General features: G+C 41.3%; 1 protein-coding gene across 1 annotated transcript in view; it reads left to right on the plus strand.

Moving 5' to 3' along the window:
• VPS41 (VPS41 subunit of HOPS complex) overlaps positions 1–23,264 on the plus strand; it is a 493,288-nt gene that overhangs the window by 341,104 nt on the left and 128,920 nt on the right. Inside the window, exons 10-15 of the mRNA XM_082258639.1 lie at positions 4,723–4,789; positions 7,393–7,490; positions 9,023–9,152; positions 9,272–9,387; positions 10,940–10,996; positions 20,015–20,076. Of these exons, the coding sequence (XP_082114765.1) occupies positions 4,723–4,789; positions 7,393–7,490; positions 9,023–9,152; positions 9,272–9,387; positions 10,940–10,996; positions 20,015–20,076 (530 nt within the window). The remainder of the gene's footprint in view (positions 1–4,722; positions 4,790–7,392; positions 7,491–9,022; positions 9,153–9,271; positions 9,388–10,939; positions 10,997–20,014; positions 20,077–23,264) is intronic.

Genomic DNA, 23,264 nt, shown 5'->3' on the forward strand with positions numbered 1-23,264 from the left:
CACATTAAATTTCAGTTGCCAGAGTTCTGACCATTCTTCTAGTTTTCCTAAATCCTTTTCCATTTGGCGTTTCCCTCCAGGAACATCAACCCTGTTACATATCTTTGTGTCATCAGCAAAAAGACAAACCTTACCATCGAGGCCTTTTGCAATATCACTTATGGAGATATTAAACAAAATTGGTCCCAGTACAGATCCCTGAGGTACCCCACTGGTAACATGACCTTATTCTGAATGTTCTCCATTGACTACAACCCTCTGTTGTCTGTCACTCAGCCACTGCCTAATCCACTCAACAATATGGGAGTCCATGCTCAATGACTGCAGTTTATTGAGAAGTCTTCTATGTGGGACAGTGTCAAAAGCCTTACTAAAATCTAGATATGCAATGTCTACTGCACCTCCACCGTCTATTATTTTAGTCACCCAGTCAAAAAAATCTATAAGATTTGTTTGACATGATCTCCCTGAAGTAAACCCATGTTGTTTTTCATCTTGCAATCCATGGGATTTAAGATGTTCCACAATCCTATCCTTTAATAGGGTTTCCATTAATTTGCCTACTATTGATGTCAGACTCACTGGTCTATAGTTGCTTGATTCCTCCCTACTACCTTTCTTGTGAATGGGCACGACATTTGCCAATTTCCAATCTTCCGGGACGACTCCTGTTACTAATGATTGGTTAAATAAATCTGTTAATGGTTTTGCCAGCTCACCACTAAGCTCTTTTAATAATTTTGGGTGTATCTCAACAGGACCCTGTGACTTATTTGTCTTCACTTTAGACAGCAATCTTAGAACGTCTTCCTCTGTAAAGACACATGCATCAAATTATTCATTAGTCATCCTTTCAAGTGGAGGTCCTTCTCCTTCTTTTTCTTCTGTAAAAACTGAACAGAAGTATTCATTAAGGCAGTCGGCTAGCCCTTTATTCTCTTCTACATACCTTCCGTCCTTTGTTTTTAATTTAGTTATTCCTTGTTTTAATTTCCTTTTTTCATTTATATATCTGAAGAATGTCTTATCCCCCTTTTTCATAGACTGAGCTAGTTTTTCTTCTGCCTGCGCTTTAGAAGTTCTTATAACTTGCTTGGCCTCTTTCTGCCTAATCTTGTAGATTTCCTTATCTTCATTGCTCTGGGTTTTTTTATAATTACAAAATGCTAGCTTTTTATTTTTAATGATTTGGGACACTTCTGCTGAGTACCACAGTGGTCTCTTCCTTTTTTTGCTTTTACTGACAAGTCTAATGCAATTTTCTGTTGCCTTCAATAATGCACCTTTTAAGTAGTCCCATTTCTCCTGGACTCCATGTAATCCGTACCAGTCTGATAAGGTCTCATTTATGACTAATTTCATTTTTGAAAAGTCTGTTTTTCTAAAATCTAAAACTTTTGTTTTTGTGTGTTGTGACTCTTTCACAGTTCTTATATTAAACCACACTGACTGGTGATCACTAGATCCCAAGGTTTCGCCTACAATGACATCATATACCGAATCCCCATTTGTGAATACCAAATCCAAAATGGCCTCCCTCCGGGTTGGCTCCTCAACCACTTGTTTTAGAGACAACCCCAGTTGGGAATTTAGAATATCTGTACTCCTGGTAGAACTTGCTATTTTGGTTTTCCAGTTTATATCTGGAAGATTGAAATCTCCCATAATGATAACTTCTCCTTTCATTGTCATTTTAGCTATTTCTTCAACTAGTAGATCATCTAGTTCTTTGACTTGACCAGGTGGTCTATATATCACACCTACACGAGTTACTGCATGATTAGCAAACTGCAACGTAACCCAAACTGACTCTATGTTGGCCTCACCAACTTGTATTAGGTTAGATTTAATGCTATCTTTCACATACAGGGCCACTCCTCCTCCTTTCTTGCCTTCTCTGTCTCTTCTGTATAAAGAGTACCCTGGTATGGTTATGTCCCAGTCATTTCTTTCATTAAACCATGTCTCCATAACAGCCACTAAATCGACATTCTCAGATGCCATTATTGACCCAAGTTCATTGATTTTTTTACCTAAACTGCGAGCATTTGTAGACAGGACTCTGAGCTTATCATTTCTTAACCTCTGTGCTTCTGACCTGTTCTGGAATTGTTTCGGGGGGCAATTGGACTCTTGTAATTCCACTCCTTTGCCCCCCCCCCCCCTTCCTAGTTTAAATACTCTTTCGCAAATTCTTGGAGTTGTTCACTAAGTACATTTGTTCCTTTGAGAGAAAGATGCAAACCATATTTTTTTGTACAGTTCCTTTCTATTCCAAGTAGAGCTATCATGAGAAACAAAGCCAAATCCTTGCTCTTGACACCATTTACTAAGCCATATGTTGAACTCCTTTATGCGCCTCTGCCTATCATTCTGAACATTATGCACAGGCAGAACTTCAGAAAATGAAATGGTGGATGCAAAATCCTGTACGTCATTACCAAGTGTGATAAAAGATTTTTTCACCTCTGACACTTCATTGCAAGCCAGGTCATTTGTCCCTAGATGGACAAGAACATTCACGTCCCCTTCCTGCTTTGCTTGCTTAACAATATTCACATCCGTTTTCCGTCCGCTTGTTCTGTTTAATAACGGAACGTAAGTAAACAAAAAAACTGATGTAAAGGAACAATGCCCATTTACATGTGTTTGCCTATAGGAACGCATTGCTGTCCAGTTTTCATCCATCAACAGACGGATGAAAAACAGACAAACTGAATGTTGGTGTGAAAGGGGCCTGATTTCCTCAAGTACTACTTAAATGCTATTGCACTATAGGTCTCCTAAACAAAAAATAAACACTCCAGCGCTCATCCATGTGGCTCCAGGAGATAAGGTGTGCAATGCTTCTTCAGGTGCAGCCCTCCACAATTTGGAAAATCTCTAATCAACTGCAAAAAACACACATGAGAGGGTGCTACTCCTCGTGCTTTACCACCATACGTTCTATTAAATTCCAAAAACAAATGGACACTGACAAACATAACAAAATGAACAGGCTTGTAAATGTGCTTCAGCCTTGGGCAGTAAGTCCCATCACAAAAACATCTTCAGGGGGCATGACTCCCAAAATGCATTTGATTTTCAAAGTGAAGTTTTCGTGATGGGACTGATGGTAGTTTAGGGGTAAGTAATATTGATCATGGTGTTTTCTCTAGTAAACCAGCAAGGGCAGCACCACCTGATCAGGGCAGAATCATCCTGAAAATCAGGTGTTCCAGTGCAACAGCACTACCTCGGACATAACGATAGCCTGCCTAAAGTGCTTACCTAGTATTGGAGGTCTGGCACTTGAATCTGGTTTGTATTCTTTCAGACACTCATTCTGCACTTTGCTTCTCAGCTTCTGACATGAACAGCATGGCTGTTGAAGCCCAGATGCTACTTAAAGGAGGGCTGTTGAACTTGGTTTGCCTACATTGGTGCAAGTCTTCTTCTTGCGATGTGTACTATTATACTTGGGGGGCATATTTTTGCACCTCCTGTAAAGTCTCTCTTTGAGCCTTGGTATCTTAAAGTGGAATTCTAGGCTATAACTATCTAATCTTAAATCTGCTCCCACCCCCCTTGTAACACCTTGTAACACATATACTAACTACTATGTGGAAGGAAGGTGCTTATACTTGCCTATTCTCAGAGTTATCTGATATGGCCACATGATCAACTCCCAGCAGTGGCTTCAGGGAAAAGTAGAGACAGCCAACAACAAATGCCCCATAGTAAGCCTATGGGTGACATCACTGCCCAAGTATTTCCAGTTGTCGCCACTCTCTCCTCACCCCTAAAGCCATCTACTGAGGAAGATCATGTGACTGGACCGAAGTTCCCAGAGAATAGGTAAGTATAAGCATCTTCCTTCTACAGGGTAGTTAGGATAGGAGGTAGAAGGGGGGCAGATTTAAGATTAGATAGGTACAGCCTAGAATTCACACTGTACATCTGCAACTGTTCCTGTGGACACATCCACCTGAACAGAAAAATGCAGGATATGCATGTGGATGCCAAAAAACCTAATGGCACGCCACATGCCACGCACACTCGAAATTGCTCCTGCACTAAAAATTGCACTGCACTTTCGATTCCCGTGCGGATTGCGATTAAAGAAATGGTGCAGGGGCCTTTCTCCGGCATTTCAGGAGGCATGGCAGCCTATTCAAATGAATGGGCTGCTGTTCCCCTGCCAAACACAGCTCAAAGAGCCACATCAATGTGTACCCAAAGCTTGGAGAAGATTGGGCTTGCAGGTGTCTATAATTGACATGTCAGTTTTGTGGAATTTTTAGCCAGGTGATTTAACTGAAAGAAAAGACCTGAAGCCCATGTTCATATTGGTCCGATTTGACATGTCAAATCAGAGCCAATTGCCAGCAATGGTACTGTTCGAATCAGTGCGATGGCGACTTTGTGGCGCCTCACCGATTCCCAAGTAATTTTTGTACTACTTTTGGCATTTTTTGGGGGGGGGGGGGGCAATTTCCATAGACATCTGTGAAATCGCCCCTGAAGGACTGAAATGCAGGCTTGAAATCGTGCACATTAAGCTAAACTCGCACGATTTCAAAACGGCCTTAGTGTAAACCTGGGCTAACCATAAAAAAAGGTTTGATTCAATGAAAGTTGAAATTATACAAATAGTCGTTCCAGATGCCATGCACAGTACTCCAGCAATTGTATCTTGTGTCTTTATGGAATAAATGTCTACTATATTTTGTTGTTTTGCAGATTTGTGCTGTGAAAGAACGACATCCCAGTGAAATAAGGGACCTACCAAATCGTTATGTTGAGATTGGTGAGTCTTAATTTCCACATTTCTAGCTAGGATAATACAATCTGCATAGAAATCAGTAAGTTTCAACTTTTGAACAGAATAGAAATAGGGGGATAAGGAGTTTTGTAGATGGGCAAATGCAGCTTGCTTTCTTCACTGCACGCTCCCTGCTATTAGAAGAGAGCAGTTACATGACAGCGGAATATTTAGTAAAGGTACTACCAGGGTCGCAAAGATCGCACTTGCAACCAGGCCCTGGCGTTCTGTCACTGTGGGAGGGCCCAAGATGGTCAGATGGTGCTTGGGTTCTGGCAGGCTCAGGACACAGTAACATCTGTAGAAAGCAGGAGGGTAAGCCAGCACACAGTCGCAATTCACACCCAATCGCTGCTGACCAGGTGCTCACCCATATACACTATTTTTTTTTTTTTTTTAATAACAATCATGTCTGTATATAGGTTATAATTTTAAATATTAAAATTAAAAAAGAACACAAAATATAAGGAGTATATAAAAAAATATTTTTATTACACATATAGGTATGGCTTTTGCTTTTTAATGCCTGCCAAAATTCATGTGTGTGTGCTTATTGTTGTGCAGGAACAATGTCAAGGTTTGATTCTGACATTCTTTTGTCGATCTAATCTTGTTCATAGTCTGTAAGCAATATTTGGAAAGTGAGACACATTTTCTGTATGTGAAATAGTATGTCAAAAAGCTTTCTCCGGATAATATTGCCTCTGGATAAATAATATTCTAGAAGACTCGGCTCTGATGTCTGCCCTTCTAATATGATGAAAAGAAATGGTGTCGAATTTCCTACATGGCTATTTTCATGCTGTAATACTGCGTGTAATCACCACTATGCCTTATGTTTGACTGAAGACAGCAGGATTTGATTGAGTTAATGTTTGTGAACAGTTCCAGCTAATTTTTACATTTGCTCAGAGGTCGAATGCCTGTGGCTTCTCGGTTATTGGGGAACTACTGCATGCTCGCTGTGATTTTGTATTTCTACAATAACCAGAACCATGGGTTGCCAGCTTGTAAATTAACTTAATTTTTATACCCTAGAAATGGAATTCTGTAAAAAAAAAAAATTCTCAAGCATTTAACATTTCCACTGCTTCACCTGTAAAATCGTTTTTACTATTTTTCTGTACTGTTAACCTTTTCTTTTTCAGTGCCCACATTTTATTCTCTTATTTTTACCTTAAAAGGATAAATATAAAATAAATAAATCCTCCCTAGCAGGAGATGTGCTAAAACTAAGGCTGGGTATATGCTAGTAGATTTTCGAACCAACGTTCCTGTGAATATTCGTACAGAATTTTTACTAAAATTGTATTGTATCATCCCCTCCCCCCAAATACTTACCGGAGTCCTCACTCAATCCAGTGCTGTACCTATCTGCAGCGGCTCTCCCAGGACAGAGAGGCAGCAGCATGAGCCAGCCATTGGCTCCTGCTGCGGTCAATCAAATCCTGTAAGCAAAGAGCCGCACTGTGTGTCAGGAACGTGCCTGCACGTGTGCCACCATAGGAAGCGGATTCCTATGGTGGCACACGGAGAAGAGGCGGAGCCTAAAACACCAGAGGGTGGACCCCAGAAGGATTGGGGCCACTCTGTGCAATACCATTGCACAGAGCAGGTAAGTATATACACCTATATACACCTAGTGTGTGCTGAGTCCGGGGACAATCTATGGGAGAACATCACTGATTACGGGCTTGTTATACAGAGAAATCTGGTAAGAGCACAACCTTGGGGATGAGCACGTGGTGAGGTGGAGGCATATTACCAGCATCTGCTATATAATGTCTGTTCCCTTCTCATAACCCCATTGGAAGCAATTTTTGGTGATGGACTTTTGTCATACTGGACTTTAGCACCCAACTTTATGCACAAATTTATGTATAAGGAGAGCTTTATTCACGTAGAGCTGTAAGATTTGGTTTTATAGTTGCATAGCGCTGCTTGTGTTTATCAATTCATTGGTACGCACCTGTTTTTATAAGTATATACCTGTTTAATATTTTATAGGTTTAATAAAGTTCCACAACCCCTTTAATGCAGCTCTAAAATTTAATACATCATTAAATTTATTTTTTACACAAGCTGCGGAAGTACCTGAATTTGGTATACTTGGCTCACAATGTTCGAGGAAGAAGCAGCACAAGGTGTTTTGACAAGAAGTATGTTATAGGGAGAGGAAATCAGATTGTGAGAGGTGTGCTTAATGCAACACTGCTTCTCCTTTCACTGTTCATTCACGGGGCTGGGGCTGGGGCAGGTCCATGAAAAGGAAGTGGCTTGAACGATGCTAGCTGTCAGAAGACTGAGGACATCTAGTGGTGGAAAAGAAGTACAGCAGGGGACAGCTTCTGGATTAAAGGTGAGTATTGCATTAAAAGTTGCCAATAGGAGTTCTGCTCTAAACTGCTACCTGGTTGTAAATGACCTTATGTGTAGGGAATTATGTAAATGTATTTAAAAAAAGTTTAACAATTTACACAGAGCACTCATTAAAAAGTGATTTCTATCTATTTGCCTTGAATACTTTTTGAAGCTTTCTAGATATATACACAGTGACTATGTATTGTATTTGATGTTTTTCTCTTTAGTGTCACAGTTTGATACAGAATTCTTCATCAGTGGAATTGCGCCTCTTTGTGATCAGTTTGTGATGCTCTTCTTTGTAAAGGAGACGTCAGATAAAGGGGTAACTACAACTTTACATTTACAGTCAGAATGAAAGAATAGGGTTGAGAGTTTATTAGTACCATACAGTTTCTTTTCTCGTGCCTCTGGATTTCTGTTTTTCAGCATGTCAAAAAAGTCTGATAAGGTGTAGCTTTATAGAAAACAATAACTTTACTGGTTACTCCTTTAATGAATTTTCACCTTTAAAACTTTATTGGTTTAGGTGACCTTACCTTTTAGGACAAAAACAGAAAGAATTCCCAGCTCAATTCACCAACCAGTTTGCTGACCAACCGAATTAACCTAACAGTATTCGTTAAAAACAGGGGTTTAGTTAGCACACATTTGTAAACCCATGCGTAAGCTGCAAGGCCCCTTCATGGCACCCTGTATTACCTGCAGTCCTAACCCTACTAACTTATGAAAGTCTCCACAATGGAAGCACATGCACTCTAATGGATAGATAGGGGGCAGGTGAGCCTGGAGGTAGCCAAGGCACTTGGGGGCACACTGGATGCCCAGCTTATAGCAAAATAGCAGCAAAGGCATCCAGTGTGTCCACTCTCCAGTATACATCAACAAACAAAATGGCCCTGCCCCCACCTATACAAAAACTGAATTCCCAGCTCATTTCACCAACCAGTTTGCTGGCCAGGGTGCCGTGAAGTGGCCCTGCAGCTTACATGTGCATTTGCGAATGTGTGCTAACTAAACCCTTGTTTTTAATGCATACTGTTAGACATGTTAATTCGGTTGATCAGCAAACTGGTTGGTGATTTAAGCTGGGAATTCTTTCTGTTTTTGTCTTACATGCGTTGCCCTTCCATGTGCTCTGTGTTATGAAGGCCAGTTCTAGGTGGGTGCAGGGGCCATTTTGTTTGTTGTTGACCTTACCTTTTAAGCTGGCCATAGAAGGTTAAAATTCAGCAGGTACCCCCCGAGATTCAAGCTATTTATGGGCAGGCTGTTTGCTTCCAAGTCAATCCATAGATCGACTTGGGTACGACCACCATGTTGGATCTTCAGCATGCCATTTTTGCAAGTAGCTATAGCTGCTAGCAATAATCATTGCTCCCTGCACCACCCCACGAGGAGAACACAATAGCTATGCGGGAGGGATTCCCCCATCAACACTGACTGTAGTGATGGGGAATTAGGACATTTTCTTTCCTGCACCCCTGAGGTTGCAGAAACAAAAATCACATGATCTATGGCCTGCCTTAGGGGCAGTTGTCTGTTTTAGATGTATCAAAAACAGAAAATACCTTACTTTGCCTGGCAAAAGATTCCTAGCTCCTGATTTCTCTATTGAAAAGAAGGGAGAATTTAAGGACTGCTTTCAGGTTTTTTTGTTTAGAGGTACACCCCAGTCAAAATCACTGTTGCATCAACAAGAAGTAACGGGAAGGCTCCTTACAGATGTCACAGGCAACTATTTAAATGTGCTATGCTTTGTAACCTTCCCAGTTTGAGCAATATTCTGAAAAACTATGCAGTTCTGTATATATGATTATAAACCTAATTGTTCTAATAACAGATATTTTTTTCCAGAATAAGGTATTTTGTGCCAGACCACGCCTTGATATAATTCAGCCAAATGCAGATTGTTGTGAAGAAGTGTCCTCAGATGCCATAACGGTCAGGGGATTTCAAGAAAATGAGTGCCGGGACTATCGCTTAGGTAAAAAACAAAAAATTAAGCTTTATATAGCAATGATTGTACCTTGTGATTCAGCCTTTGAGATCTTCTACTGACATTTTATTCTCCCAAATTCATCAAACTTTTTTTTTTTTTTTCAGAATATGCTGAAGGAGAATCCCTGTTTTATATAATCAGTCCAAGAGATGTTGTTGTGGCAAAAGAAAGAGACCAAGATGACCATATTGACTGGTTGCTAGGGAGGAAGAAATTTGAGGTACATCACTTTCTTTAAAAGAGTATAGCCAAAGCTCTTTTAACTATACTTCTCATGTGGGTCACAGGAGTACAGTGCTCTATTGTGATCCAGAATCAGCTGACAGTGGGCTAAAGTCCACTGTTAGCTGATGTCCTACACCGATTCTGAAGGGTATCCTTACAATAATGTTGGGATTCACCAAGAAGCGTTACAGACAGCTGGCTCAGCCTGTCAGTGCGCTTGGCTGCCACTGTCGCTCTGTTTGGCTCATGGTTGTCAGACTGGAATTTAATTTGCCAAATGATAGCATCTCTCAGGAGTGCTCATAGCAGTGGTGAGTGGTTGTCTTACCATACCTAAACTGAAGCCGTACTGAGACCATGTACACACAAAGTGTTTATATATTCTGGAAAAGCAGTGAAAGCACTTTAAATGGAGAGAGTCCACCCTTCCAGCAGTGCTGAGATGCATACAGAAATTAGCTTTGCCATACAATTAGCAGAAATTGGTCTGGTTGATAATTGTAGACTGAAAGCACTTTAAAACAAATGCATCACTGTATGTATAAGCATTGTGGAGAAAATAAGTTCTAAAGCTATTGAAATCTAAATGTTTGTATAAGAACAGATCTGGTCAGCCTGCCAGTCCTCTAATTCAGTGGTTCTCAACTCCGGTCCTCGGGACCCACTAACAGGCCAGATTTTAAGTATTACCTTGGGGGATGCAGACTAGAATACTGCAATCACTGAGAAGCAAATGAGATCACCTGTGATGTAATTTAGTTATCTTGCAAACCTGGCCTGTTGGTGGGTCCCGAGGACCGGATTTGAGAACCACTGCTCTAATTTAAACACACAGCAGGTGTTTCTAAGCTGTTGGAAGCTAACTGAAACCAGAGTGTTTTGCCAGCCATACACGTGTCGAATTCCGAATGTTTTTTTTGTTCAAAAGTAGCACCATTGAATAACCTTTTCACCTGAATAAAACCGCACCTTCGATTTTCCAAGGCCATCAGATTTGAGTGATCGGGCATATTGGAAATTTTTTGAAAGACAAACAAATTTGTAATTAATGATTTGGAGAGAGATTTAATTGAAAAAGAAATGTGCATGAGCTGTGACCTGGAAAGAAAAGAAGATTCCCAGGCCCAAATTTTATTTTCCGTAACAACATGAGGTGACATTAAAGGCTTGCTTGGTCACATTTTGAAATCAATGTCGGCACCATCGGATTACACAATGCACGAATGTTCAATTTTCGATCGACAAATCGTTCGGAATTCGACCCATGTATTTCCTGAATTTTTTGTGGACTATGAGGATGTTTGAAAATGAATTAAAGCCGCTAGGGATGTCTGTGATGACATGTTTTAAAGCTCTTATACTTTACTGCCTATTGAGAATATGTACATAATTTAATGGCCTGAATCTGAGCACAGGTGCACTTATTGCTATTGTGAGTTGATGTGCAGTCCTCCAGGATGTTAATATAGAGTAGCAGGCCCCACGCTTTTGTTTTTTTAAGAATATTGTGTTCTGTTATTTACTTGTATACCTTTTCTGCTTTTTAGGAAGCTCTTATGGCTGCAGAAATCAGTCAGAAAAATATTAAGCGACATGAAGTTTTGGTAAGTTGAGTTATGTATTGGATATTTCAGTAGTCCAATGTTGTCCAATTATTATGAGCTTCATTTACTATTGTCATAAGTAATGCCATAATGCTGCAGTCCTGTGCAATCATATAGTAGAATCTGCAGCAGCATTTGAAAGGAAGCTATAATCTTTTTAAATATTGTATGTCAAATAAGCATAATGTACAAGGGATGGGCACAATAATGTGAACATCCGTATCATAGGACTTCATTTTATGCATGTAGGGTACCCTGAAAAAAGAAAAAGTTGTGAAAATCATTTGGTTATCTTTTCCTTGTCTATGGTCTCTGGGTTGCTTGCTGCTAGGGTATTGCATATTGTGTTCAGCAGTGTTAAAAGAGCAGCAGTACCCATAGTTGTGACTTCATTCACACAGCATGAAAGATAAGCTTTTCCTCCCATCCCCCCCACTCCTTTTTTCTTTTTTGGTAAAAAATGATGGCCGAAAATTTAAAGGGTTTGTTTACCCTAGCACTTCATTTTCCAGCTATGTGTCTGTCGTGCCATGTACTTGCATTAAAATGTATCTTCTTCTCTTTGTATTTCTTTCTTTGGGGGAAATAACTGGCGATCCCGCTAGTCCTCATTTTTTCCTATTTCAAACTGACCACACTAGGCATAAGAGCACATCCCTCTCAGCATGGTCTGTTTTCTGGCTGTGCTGATAGCAAAGCCTGTCTATCCTCCAATGGCCAAGACTTAAGTTCAGTGTTCTGCTATTTCTCTACCTCCTGCTGACAGATACGCCTGCAGTCTCCACCCCCAGCTGTTATACAGCTGGTAATTGAGAGTGTGGGGTTTATTTACTAAAGGCAAATAACTGTGCACTGCAGGCGCACTTGATCCAGAGCTTAGTAAATGAGGTAAAGCTTCACTTTTCTAAGAATACTCAACCACATGCAAGGAAAATTTAAAAAACGCATTTTTGCTTGTACATGATTGGATGATAAAAATCAGCAGAACTTGCCTTTATATCTAGAGCAAATGCACTTGAAGTGTACAATATATTTGCCTTTAGTAAATCAACTTCTATGTGTTCCTTTATAAATAAAAAAAAGTGTGTGTGTGTGTATATGTATGTATGTATGTATATATATATATATGCACAAATGTTTGCCTAAACTGATTGAGTTGTATTACAAGATGGGGGTTCACATATACTTTAATTTTAGCTTTGATTTCAGCTCCTCCTCAATGTTCTTTTATTTTTTAAATGTACTGTGTACTTTTTTATAGAAAGCAGATCTTTAGGATAGACAATAAGTTCTGGTTTCACTGTTGACGTAATAGTTATGTGGTGTTTGACCATAATCCTTCAATGGCACAGGAGGTAAAGCCGGCGCCATCATTCTCAGTATAGCGGGAGAGAGGTGTTAAATGAATCCAAACTCCAGCTCACACTTTATAATCAGTTACAGCAAACATTGTTTTCCCTTTTTGGGATAAAGGTTTTTGTATGAATAAATATAAATTAATCATTTTAATCACCCCTGCCAGTATTAAGTGATTTGTCTCATCCATGTAAACGACTACATTCTGCTAGAAAGCTTGAGCTTGTGAAAAAAAAAACAGACTTACTGGCCAGATCACTAGATGAAAATAGAAGAAAGAAAGCGTAAAAAAAAGAAACTGATACAGCAATCACATCTAAGAACTCTAAGGGCTCTTTCACACGGGCGTTCCGATCAGATCTGCCTGTCAGTTTTTTAGGCGGATCTGATCGGATGCCCCATTCAGCCCTATGGAGCAGCGGATGTCAGCGGTGACATGTCCGCTGCCATCCGCATCCGATCCTGTCCGTGAAATCCGGACACATGGAAACCCTATTTTCCATCCGTCCTGAGGATCGGATGAGAGCGGACAGGCAGTCCACTCTCATCCGATTCCCCATAGAGAGCAGCGGGGCTCTGACACCTCCCTCTCAGCACACAGTGCGGAGACGGAGCTGTCATCCGCTGGCTCAGCGGGGATCGGCGAAACGATCCCCGCTGAGCAGAGCACGGTCCGCAACGGTATGCGGACCGTGTGAAAGAGCCCTAAAGCTGCAATATAATAAATGTTTGCTTTTGGGTTTAATATTGCTTTACCTGAACAACCTGAGGCTAGAAGCTGAGCAAAGACAAAGATGAGGTGAAGCAAAGGATAATCACATTTTTTTTTAAAAAATAGTCTTTTGTAAAACTGTGAGTGGGCATCTCTTTGTGGCAGATGAGAAAGTCAATGTCTCTTCTGCAATAATACAGGTTTACCTGCCTGCTCGAGTTTTTCTTCCACATATGCAACTCAGTGTGTGCTCCGTCACACTTTGGATGTTCCGGAATGTCTGACTCCTGTGCACATGCGCAGGATATCCCGCACCCCTGCTGGCCAATCAAAATGCAAAAAAAAACAGGCATCGGGAAAAAGATGACAGCAGATGGCAAGGGATGTAACCACCACATTGCTGGAATGGGTTTAGTACTGCTTTAAGTGTAACCTACACAAATAAAATAAAGCACTATAATACTGGTGTTCACTGAATTGTGTCCAACTTTGCAATTAATCTTACCATTATTTCCTTATACAGTTATAATTGCGTCATGAGGCATCCATATTTCCTCTTTACATTCTTAGGCTGTTCTTCATGCTTGATACTGCTGTGCTATGTTTTTGCCTTCCTACCCTTACTGCTAGTCTACCAGTCAGGATCTGTCTAATTCCAAACCGAAACTCTGCATACTGTGATGATGTAAATCCCCCACAATGCTAATGTAGCAGGATTCCCAGCCGTTTTGCTGGATATGGGTCCGCCTGGGTTACCGCTAGCAACAACAGCACATTTAAGCATGTTCTCCAAGTGTGAGCACTGAGACAATGACCAGTCCAGTATCTTTGGGTTTTTGCATTTATTGAGAACTTGGATGGGAGAAGGGAATGAGTGGGATACTCCATTGGCTCAACTATGCACAAATTGCTGGGGACAACTGAAAAATGCAGAGTGGCGCTGACTTGACGCTGGCTAGATGCCGGTCAACGCTGGTTGACACTGGTTAATGCTAGCTTGCTGCCTGTTATCTCCAAACTGACTTTGGACTGCTTTCTTGCATAAAGAAATCCTCTTTGAGCTCCCTTAAGCACTCCTGCTGAGGTAGCTACTTGTACTACTGCTGCGCTACTGACACTTCAGGGCCCACACCGGCGCCCCATTTTCACTCACTTATCTTCAGGGCTTAGACACTGGCACCCCCTTTTCTAAGCCTTCCTCTACTGGTTAGATGGCTCCCGGATCCCTCTGACCTTCTGGAGTGGTCCCCTCTCCTAGGCAGACCCCTGGGCGGTTTTTTTTTTAAGTACTCACGACACTGTTTTTCCCTGAAACTTCTGCCCAGCAGCTCCACTCGGTCCACAGCACTCTGGATCCCTCTCTGCAGCCCAGCTCAACCTTCGTCCTCTAGGCCGACTGCCCAGGACACCCTCACTAGCACTGACGGGAGGAGTCCTCCTGGGACTCTGCTTCCCGCCAAAGACACCCTGTCACATGCTCCCCTCAGACTTATAACTCATCCCAGGGTGCATTGCAGCAAACTCCACCCATTGAGATAGCCATAAGCCCTGGTGTGCTATTGGCTAGGTTTCCTCCACTGTCCAATAAGAGCCCTCATTGGAAACAGTGGGGAGACTCCCCAGGCTCAACAGGTCACACCTGGAAACATGTGACAGCCTAACTAAATGATCAGGCTCCCCTGATATGCAGACATGGCCACCTGTATGCTTTTTCCTACCACCTACCTAGAAGGGTGCTACACAAATCTTTGGTTAGATTTTTTTTTTTTACTTAAAATATTGATGTGATTTGATAAATAAATTGATACATGTGCTATTGATTTATGTGTGGGTATTGAAGTCAGCCTGAGCTACCTACCTACAGCAGTTATGCATATTAGTTAAAAAATCCTTATCTCCTATTATAGAAGCACGAGTGTCAGCATGACTACCAGGCAATTAGCATTTGCAGAATATTAGGTCATCAGATTTTCTCAGAAAGGTGTTTTTGAAAGAAGATGGAGCACTGAAACATTCATGAATACACCGGCTGCTTAGTTTTGCATAAAACAATATAGACAATACAGATTGACCAGATTCATACATCTAAATTCAAACAGGCAAAGCCCTATTTTTGTTAACGTGTTGTTTGGCTGAATATCCGGTTCTTATATACATTGAGCATATACATATTAAGCTGGCGCACAGGTAAATAAAATGATAACCGGTAAAATAAATAAAATAAGGGACTTGCCCATACCTAGCGTTTCCACAACTCATAGGGATATCCTGGAAGCTAACTTCACTGTAGCGGAAATTAAAATGGTAATTAAGGACCTTAAAGTTGGCTCTTGCCCTGGCCCGGATGGTTTCTCTAATATTTACTATAAAACCTTCTCGGAGATGCTTTCCCCCTATCTAGCGAGGTTTTTTAATACTCCCAAAGGTGGGACTCCCATAGATAAGCAAAGCAACCTAGCCTTTATCTCCGTCATTCCAAAACCGGACAAGGACCCAGGTGAGGTGGGTAATTACAGACCTATCTCATTAATCAATAATGATTTAAAAATCCTCACTAAAATTCTGGCCAATAGATTAGCGTCTTTCATCAACCATTATATTCATAAGGACCAAGTAGGCTTCATCCCGGGGAGGCAGGGTCCGGACCAGGTGCGACGCGCTATTGACATAATCTTCATATTGCAAACTGGGTGGGATGGTAGAGGTCCACAGGAAGGTATTCTTCTTTCTATAGATCTGCAAAAGGCCTTCGATTCGGTCGAATGGCCGTATTTATTCACGATCCTGGAACGCTGGGGCTTTGGGGATAACTTCATGGGAATAATTAGGTCTCTATACTCCTACCCGACAGCACAAATCAGATACCAGGGCTTTTATTCGAGGGCATTCCCGATTTCGAAAGGAACAAGACAGGGTTGTCCCCTATCCCCCCTTATATTCGCCATAGCGATCGAAACGCTGGCCCTTGCACTCCGCACCAACCCGGATATAAAAGGGGTGTTGTGCAGACCACAGGAACATAAATGTGCATTATTTGCGGATGATGTACTCATGTTTGTAACTTCCCCTTCCACCTCCCTGCCAAACATTTGCAAGGTGCTGGAAGACTTTGCAAAATTCTCTGGCCTTAAAGTTAACCTGGCAAAATCATCGGTTCTGAATATCTCCATTAATGCTGTGGAGGCTCAACGTTTAAAATTTTCATTTGCTTTTACCTGGAAAGACAAGCAAATTAAATACTTGGGGGTTAACCTGACGGCCAAATTGGAAGATCTCCATAAAGCGAATTACACAAGTATCTACCAAGTCTTGGGTAAAGAAATGCAGGGTTGGTTACTTCATCATTTATCATGGTTGGGTAGAATCAATGCTATAAAGATGAATCTGCTCCCCAGACTCCTTTACCTGTTCAGAGCATTGCCGATCCCCCTTCTCAAAGCCCCGTTACGCTCTTTCCAAAACTGTCATAAAATTTATCTGGGGCGGCAAGGGATACAGATTGTCTCACAAGACTCTGTACTGTCCAAGGAAACAAGGAGGGCTAGGAGTCCCCAATTTCTGGCTCTATTATCAAGCCGCCAGGTTGTCTCAACTATCCATAATATACTCCCGCTATGAAAAGCCGGATTGGGTTCAAATAGAAAAACAGGCAGTACCCTCTTACACACTGGATTTCCTTCTCTGGTGCCCCCCTAAAAACAGACCTCCCATTCTATCCCCGGTCCTGTCGCCCTCCTTCGCTTTATGGGAAAAACTACGATGTCTGCCATCCCTCACCTCTAGCATGTGTCCATTATCTCATCTATTCCACAATCCGGCCTTTCACCCAGGAATGGACATCAAGGCGTTCCAGAGGTGGCTAGACAAGGGCCTCTATCGTATCGGACACTTTTTTACGCAAAGCGGACCCTTCTCTCTTGCACATTGTACTGACAAGCTTAAAATGCCAAAATCTAAAACATACCGTTTCTATCAAATCTCCCATTTCCTCTCATCAATCTCAGCGAAAGAGACTCCCCCCCTATCCTTTACGGAATACGAGGTATGGTGTTGCAACTCCAGGGAGCAGAGAGGGGGCATCTCTCTGATATACCTGTCACTTGCTTCCATAGGGGACAAATTGCCTTATATGAAGGCCTGGGAATTGGAGTTGGCGGAATCTTGGGATGTGGAGGAATGGGGCAGGGCATGCTTCCGATCTTTTCAAGGGATAGGCAGCGTATCTTTAATGGAAGCTAGCTTAAAAGTCATAACCCGCTGGTACTTGGTGCCAACGAGGTTGCACAGAATGTATCCTTCCTCCTCACCCCTGTGTTTCAGGGGATGTCAGCTCTCAGGGTCCATGATCCATGTATGGTGGGAATGTCCACGTATAAGAGGCACCTGGGATCGGATCTTTCATATGATCTACAAGGTCACTAACCACAGAATTCCTAAATCGGCCCAAATAGCCCTACTAAATACACTAATTCCTGGGGTGCCGAAACACACCCAAAAGCTGATTCTATACATTTTACTCGGTACTAGGCTCTCTATTGCAGGAGCTTGGAAGAAATCTACTGTCTCTATCCGGAAGATTCGCAATAAGATCACATGGGTTATGGCCCAGGAGAGATTGGTGAGTGTGCTCACGGACACTGTGTCGAAATTTGAAAGAATCTGGGAACCTTGGGCCACATATGTGGGAATCTCATTGGTTCCCGGCGTGCACCCGAACTAAATGATAGCCATCTGCGGCCCTGGAGACCGGCTGTTCTTTAGCGTTTCTACTGCTTTTCTTTTCCCCCTCTTCTCCTTTTCTCCATTTCCCCCTGGCCTCTTTCTTTCTTCTCCCATTTTAGGCCAGTGGGCCTTTTTGCCTGACTTCATTGAGATAACTTTCACTTTTCACAATGAACCACACGACGAGGGGTTCTGTTTTTGTTGCTAGTAGAATTCCTTTTGGTATATGCTAAATACAGTTTATGGGGAAGATGGGTTTGAAGTTCCTCTCTCCCCGGGTTATCTAGTCGATATTAAGTTGTGGCTGGTCCTGACCTCTCTGCCACCTAGATACTGTTATTACCTCCCCTCCCAATAGGGCTATGGGGATCAGGACCAGGAAGTTATATGCCAATGAGGCTCTTTATACTGGGTTATGGACTTCACTACAGTACTCATGTTTAGTAAGGGATATGGAAACCATCTCCCTCTTATCCTAAAGTAAGCTTTAGCTCTGCAAATGGGATGCATACGCTTCACAGCTGATTTGTACCATTCTCCCACTGTTGTAGCACCCTTCATGCTAATGTATTAAACTCCTGAGGCAGTATCTTCTTTTCTCAATAACCATTCCTTGTAAGTAGATTACCATTCCCCCCCGGGATGCAGTTTTTGCTCCCACTGGGGTGTCCCGGGAGGGATGGGGGAATGTCAGATACCTGGCCTGTCGTTAATACCATGAAATGCCTCAGACATGGATCTGCCTTACTAGTTCACTGAGTCTATTGATGCCTCTCCTTGTCATTTACTCTAAGTGGAATGTTAAAATTAATGCTGCACTGCTGTTATTGTTTGTAACCTTTTCTTTTCCTTTGTTGAAAAATTAAATAAAAACCATTGAAACTAAAAGAGAGGTTACGATTAAATTAGTTCTTTATGGTTTTCAATAAGATAAGACACCTTCATATTTTATATTGTTGTAAAAAAAATCATTGAATAACTCCTATACATTAAATATTACCACTAGCACAATAAGAGGAAGATGACCAAAAAGCATAAATTCTATTTTATGGGTTAATGCTCTTATTTTCCATCCACTTTAACTCACTGGATTTCCTTTCCAGTGTAAGGAAATGTTCTGGTAATTTTACTTTCCTCTGTCACATAATGTTTTGTTCTTTTGTGTGCTTGTCATATATACAGTAAGAGGAGAAACATTTCTAAGGATTTTCTTCAAGTATGTTTAACTTGCTACCTATGTATATGTGGTGTGTTGTATAAGGACAATAAATGGAGGTGTAAATTAGAAAAAAAAAATAAATAAATAAATAAAATAATTAAAATGCAATTACAGTTAAAATGAACCAGGATAATTCAAAAAGTCAATGGTAGTCTGTAAAGAGTCAGTAATCGACACCAGGGCTAAGGCATCTCCTCCAGAGTGAAGCCAGCTCCAAGATCCGTATGAAATAAAGAGATCGGAAATCGCCTCTGAGTGTAGTATTTAGTAATCCAAAGTAAAAGCACATTTAAAACTCACATTGAGGTAGGAGGAATACAGTAAAGCTCTTCACGGGTAAGACTGCTTCAGCGGCGGAGAGGAAACCGGCTTAGAAGTCCTGTAGTGGATCATCCATCTCCGTGCAGCGTGGTATCTTCAGCGAGGAGATAGGCTGCTTCCGGCTCTCAGGTGTGTGGTCCACAGGTTGAGACGCAGCGCCGGCTGGCATGTGACGTCACCGGGGAGCAAGAGAACACAACTCGTTTTTCTCTCCGTCGCTGAAGCAGTCTTACCCGTGAAGAGAGCTTTACTGTATTCCTCCTACCTCAATGTGAGTTTTAAATGTGCTTTAACTTTGGATTAATAAATACTACACTCAGAGGTGCACTCCTATCAATTTCTTTATTGTAAACATTGACTCCTTTGTTGAAACTCCGGTATGCTGGATTTTTTCATTAGGCATTATATGGTATAAAGATTGTAACTTCATAATTCTGCTGCAGGAAAAGCATGAAGCCATGGTAAAGGTAGCTAAAAACAACAGCACCTCACCATTAGTCTTAAATATTAGATGTTTGTGGAATTTATTTCAACCTTTAAATTAAAAAGTTAAAAAACAATTAAAAAAACATTCAAAAATAAAATTACCGTTTTGGTCAACCTGTAACGTTAGGATGTATATTTTCTCTAATTATTATTGTAAGATTATGTGTTTGTATTTATCTATGTTTTTTTTATTTATTTTTAGGATATTGGTTTAGCCTATATAACACATCTGGTAGAAAAAGAAGATTATGATAATGCTGCCAGGTATGGTAAATGTATATACAGTATGTATTTTTATTATATCTGCATTCTACACAATATCAGAAACAGTGACTTTATTGCTTACCAGTGATAGTTGGGTGGCTTATTAATACTGGCATACAAATAACCAGGTCAGTTTTCTTTCACTTTTAATAAAAAAATATATAGAATATTATATTTTTCACAATTTTTTTTTCTCAGATATTTATTCCTGCTTAAATTGATCTTGTGAGAATAGTAATATAAGAGCTGCCATTGCTGACATTGATTCTTAAATGGAATCTGTCAGTTTGCCTATTCATCTTTACTCAGTTCATCTGTCAGAACCTTTGGAAATACCCAAAACTTTTAGGCCTGAGAAGCATGAGACCTTCCCTCCTTTATCCCAGGATCTTAGTAGCTATCGGTTAGGCTTTATTGTTGGGGCCCATTCACACCAGAAATTGCATATAACTGCGCATTTTTGACTGCATGTTTACATGGATTTGAAGCCTGCTTGACGTGCCTTTGTAGCACGTTCCCTGCATTTGCGCTGCAGAAAAATGCAGCATGCTCTATTTTTTTTTTTTACTTCACTGAACTAATGTGAACTATGCCAATAGGATTACTTTGATTTTGGGCTGTCTGCAGTTGGAGTGCAAATCAAAATGCAACCAACTGCACGCAACTGCGTTCAGTGTGAAAGAGCCCTTAGTGAGAGAAAAATTTGTATAAGCTCCGACACACATTTTAAAGTGGTAGTAAGCTCTCCGCCATAACTTTTGCACATATCAATCATCAGTAAAAACAGTTCAAATCCCTGTATGTAGATGACAGCTTACTAGCTCTGTTTGCTTGTAATCTATCAATTCTTTTTATTTACGTCACTGGTGCATGCGCATCTTTCACCTGATTCATGGCACACTCTGCGAGTCTCATTCAGATTTTCCTGATACACCCCATTTGACTTTAAACATCACAGGGGGTGTAAACATCGGCAACGCATGGCACACTGCAGCAGAGATCATATTGCTGCACAATTTCAATCACAAAATAACAAAATACACAAAATAAGTATAGCAATAATATTAATAATATGTATGGCACTGTTAGCTCACCTGTTTTCTCCACGAGGTATAAATATAGGGAAACAGAGCTTTCTTCCCTTTATAATATACCTGGATCATGAAGTCAAATAAGTGGATCCGTGGGACACAGTTTCTATAGTAATCCCGGAACTAAAACAAGGCTTTTCCAAGAAGCCATTGCGTATGCACAAAAGTACAGAAAGAAATAGCAAAAAGGGCAGAAGTATATTTCACTATGGACTCGGAAGACAATACTAACATCATGCTGGCTTATCCCAGGAAGCAAGAATTTTAAAACAGCTGGAAAACAGTAAGAAACATGCAAATATGAAGTTAATTATAAGGCAGAATGTGTTGGAATACCTTACTATACTGGCTTATTTAAAAAGCAGCATCAAAGTGGGAGAGTCTACTGTTGCTTCAAGCTGGCCATAGATGGATTGGAATTCTTCCAGTTCAGCAGGGACCTGCCACATTTCCATCCATGTGTGGTTGTCCCTGTTCAACAGAAGTCAATCTTTAGAAGGACTTCTGTTCAAGGGCATGTTGTAAAACTATTTCAATCCGTGGCTGCAGTAGCTGATCATTATATTCTGGCAATGGAGAGTTCCAATGTAAGAATTACATTTCCCATTGGGGGGGGGGGGATTCCTCCATCTACCTTGTTTGTGTGAATGAAGGCTGATATCTGAATGAAAATAACCTGTCTATGGTCTGCTTTACACAGAGATTAGACTCAGGACTCCAGCAGGTGAACAGGACAGTGGAGGGAACAATGGGAGGGTACAATCTTAGTGAGTGGGGGTGGCCTATCAGGGGATTCCTACCTGGACGGACTCTAGGATCCTAGATTTTCCTAGATCAGTCACTGACCTACAGCAAGCATGCAACCAGTGATTGCTGAAAAATCCATTCCTACACACTTTTTTTCAGTTCAGCGGTGCACTAGGTTTTGTGAGATAGAACAGAATGGCAGACCTGGAAACCATGGCATTAACAGCAAGTCAGCACTGGCATTTTTCTATACTTACAGACTTGCACATAATCTTAGCCATAAAAATCAAGGTTTAAAAACCTTGTTTCTATGCATTAGTATGTAAATGTTTAAATTAATATATAGGTATCCACTGCTGACCACCTGAAAAGTGCTAATTATCTGGTTGTCTCTTGTGTCAGCATTTTTAAAGGCTCTTACCCAGGACAGAGATACAGATTAAAAATGTGAGTGATTTAAGAACTTCTAATCATCATACTTGATTGAGGTCAGTGACTTAAAGGGTTTTGTAAGCCATAGGATTATAATGACAGCCAGAGAGTCAGTTAAAGGAAATCAGTAGTGGCAGCCTCTTTAGTTCCATAGTCTGTGTTTTCTAAAAGTGGTCAGCTCTATGTTTTGATCACATATGCAACTTCTTCATCCTTCTTCGTATCATTGTGCAATGACCCTGCCTTAGGCTAGCTGGCCATACAGTGATTGAATTGCGTCTGGTTCAGCAGGAACCAGCTGAATTTCAATCAGTATGTGGCTGTCCTTGGTCAACAGAAGTTGAATGTTAGATTTCTGTTGAAGGGACATGCTGGAAAACCTTTTGTCGATCATTGACTGTGCTCACTGTATTCTGACAGCAATGGGTCCCGCTGTCAGAATACAATGTCCTGGCATTGGGGTTTCCTCCACCCACCTTGTTTGTGTGGATGGAGGAATCTATTTGTTTTGTTTTTTCTTTGTTTTTTTCAGCCTGCTGGCCGAGCAAAAAAAAAAAACTGTTAGGCTGCATTCACATGTCAGCGTTTGGATCGCGGGCAGAATCGCCACGATTCCGCCCGCGATCCGGAAATTATTGCAAATCGCGGGACGCCTGTGCGTTGCCCGTGATTTGCAATAGCCCCCCAAACGCTGAGCGATGTTGCCGCGATTTCCGCCTGCCGAATCGCGGTAACATCGCGCAAAAAAAAATCGCGGGACGCATTATGCCCAAAAAAGTACAAGAGCTTCTTTGGAGCGTATTGCGTCCCGCGATTTTTTTTGCGCGATGTTACCGCGATTCGGCAGGCGGAAATTGCGGCAATATCGCTCAGCATTTGGGGGGCTATTGCAAATCACGGGCAACGCACAGGCGTCCC

The sequence above is a fragment of the Pelophylax lessonae genome (assembly GCF_965119305.1).
Source record: "Pelophylax lessonae genome assembly, chromosome: 5".
Taxonomy (NCBI): domain Eukaryota; kingdom Metazoa; phylum Chordata; class Amphibia; order Anura; family Ranidae; genus Pelophylax; species Pelophylax lessonae.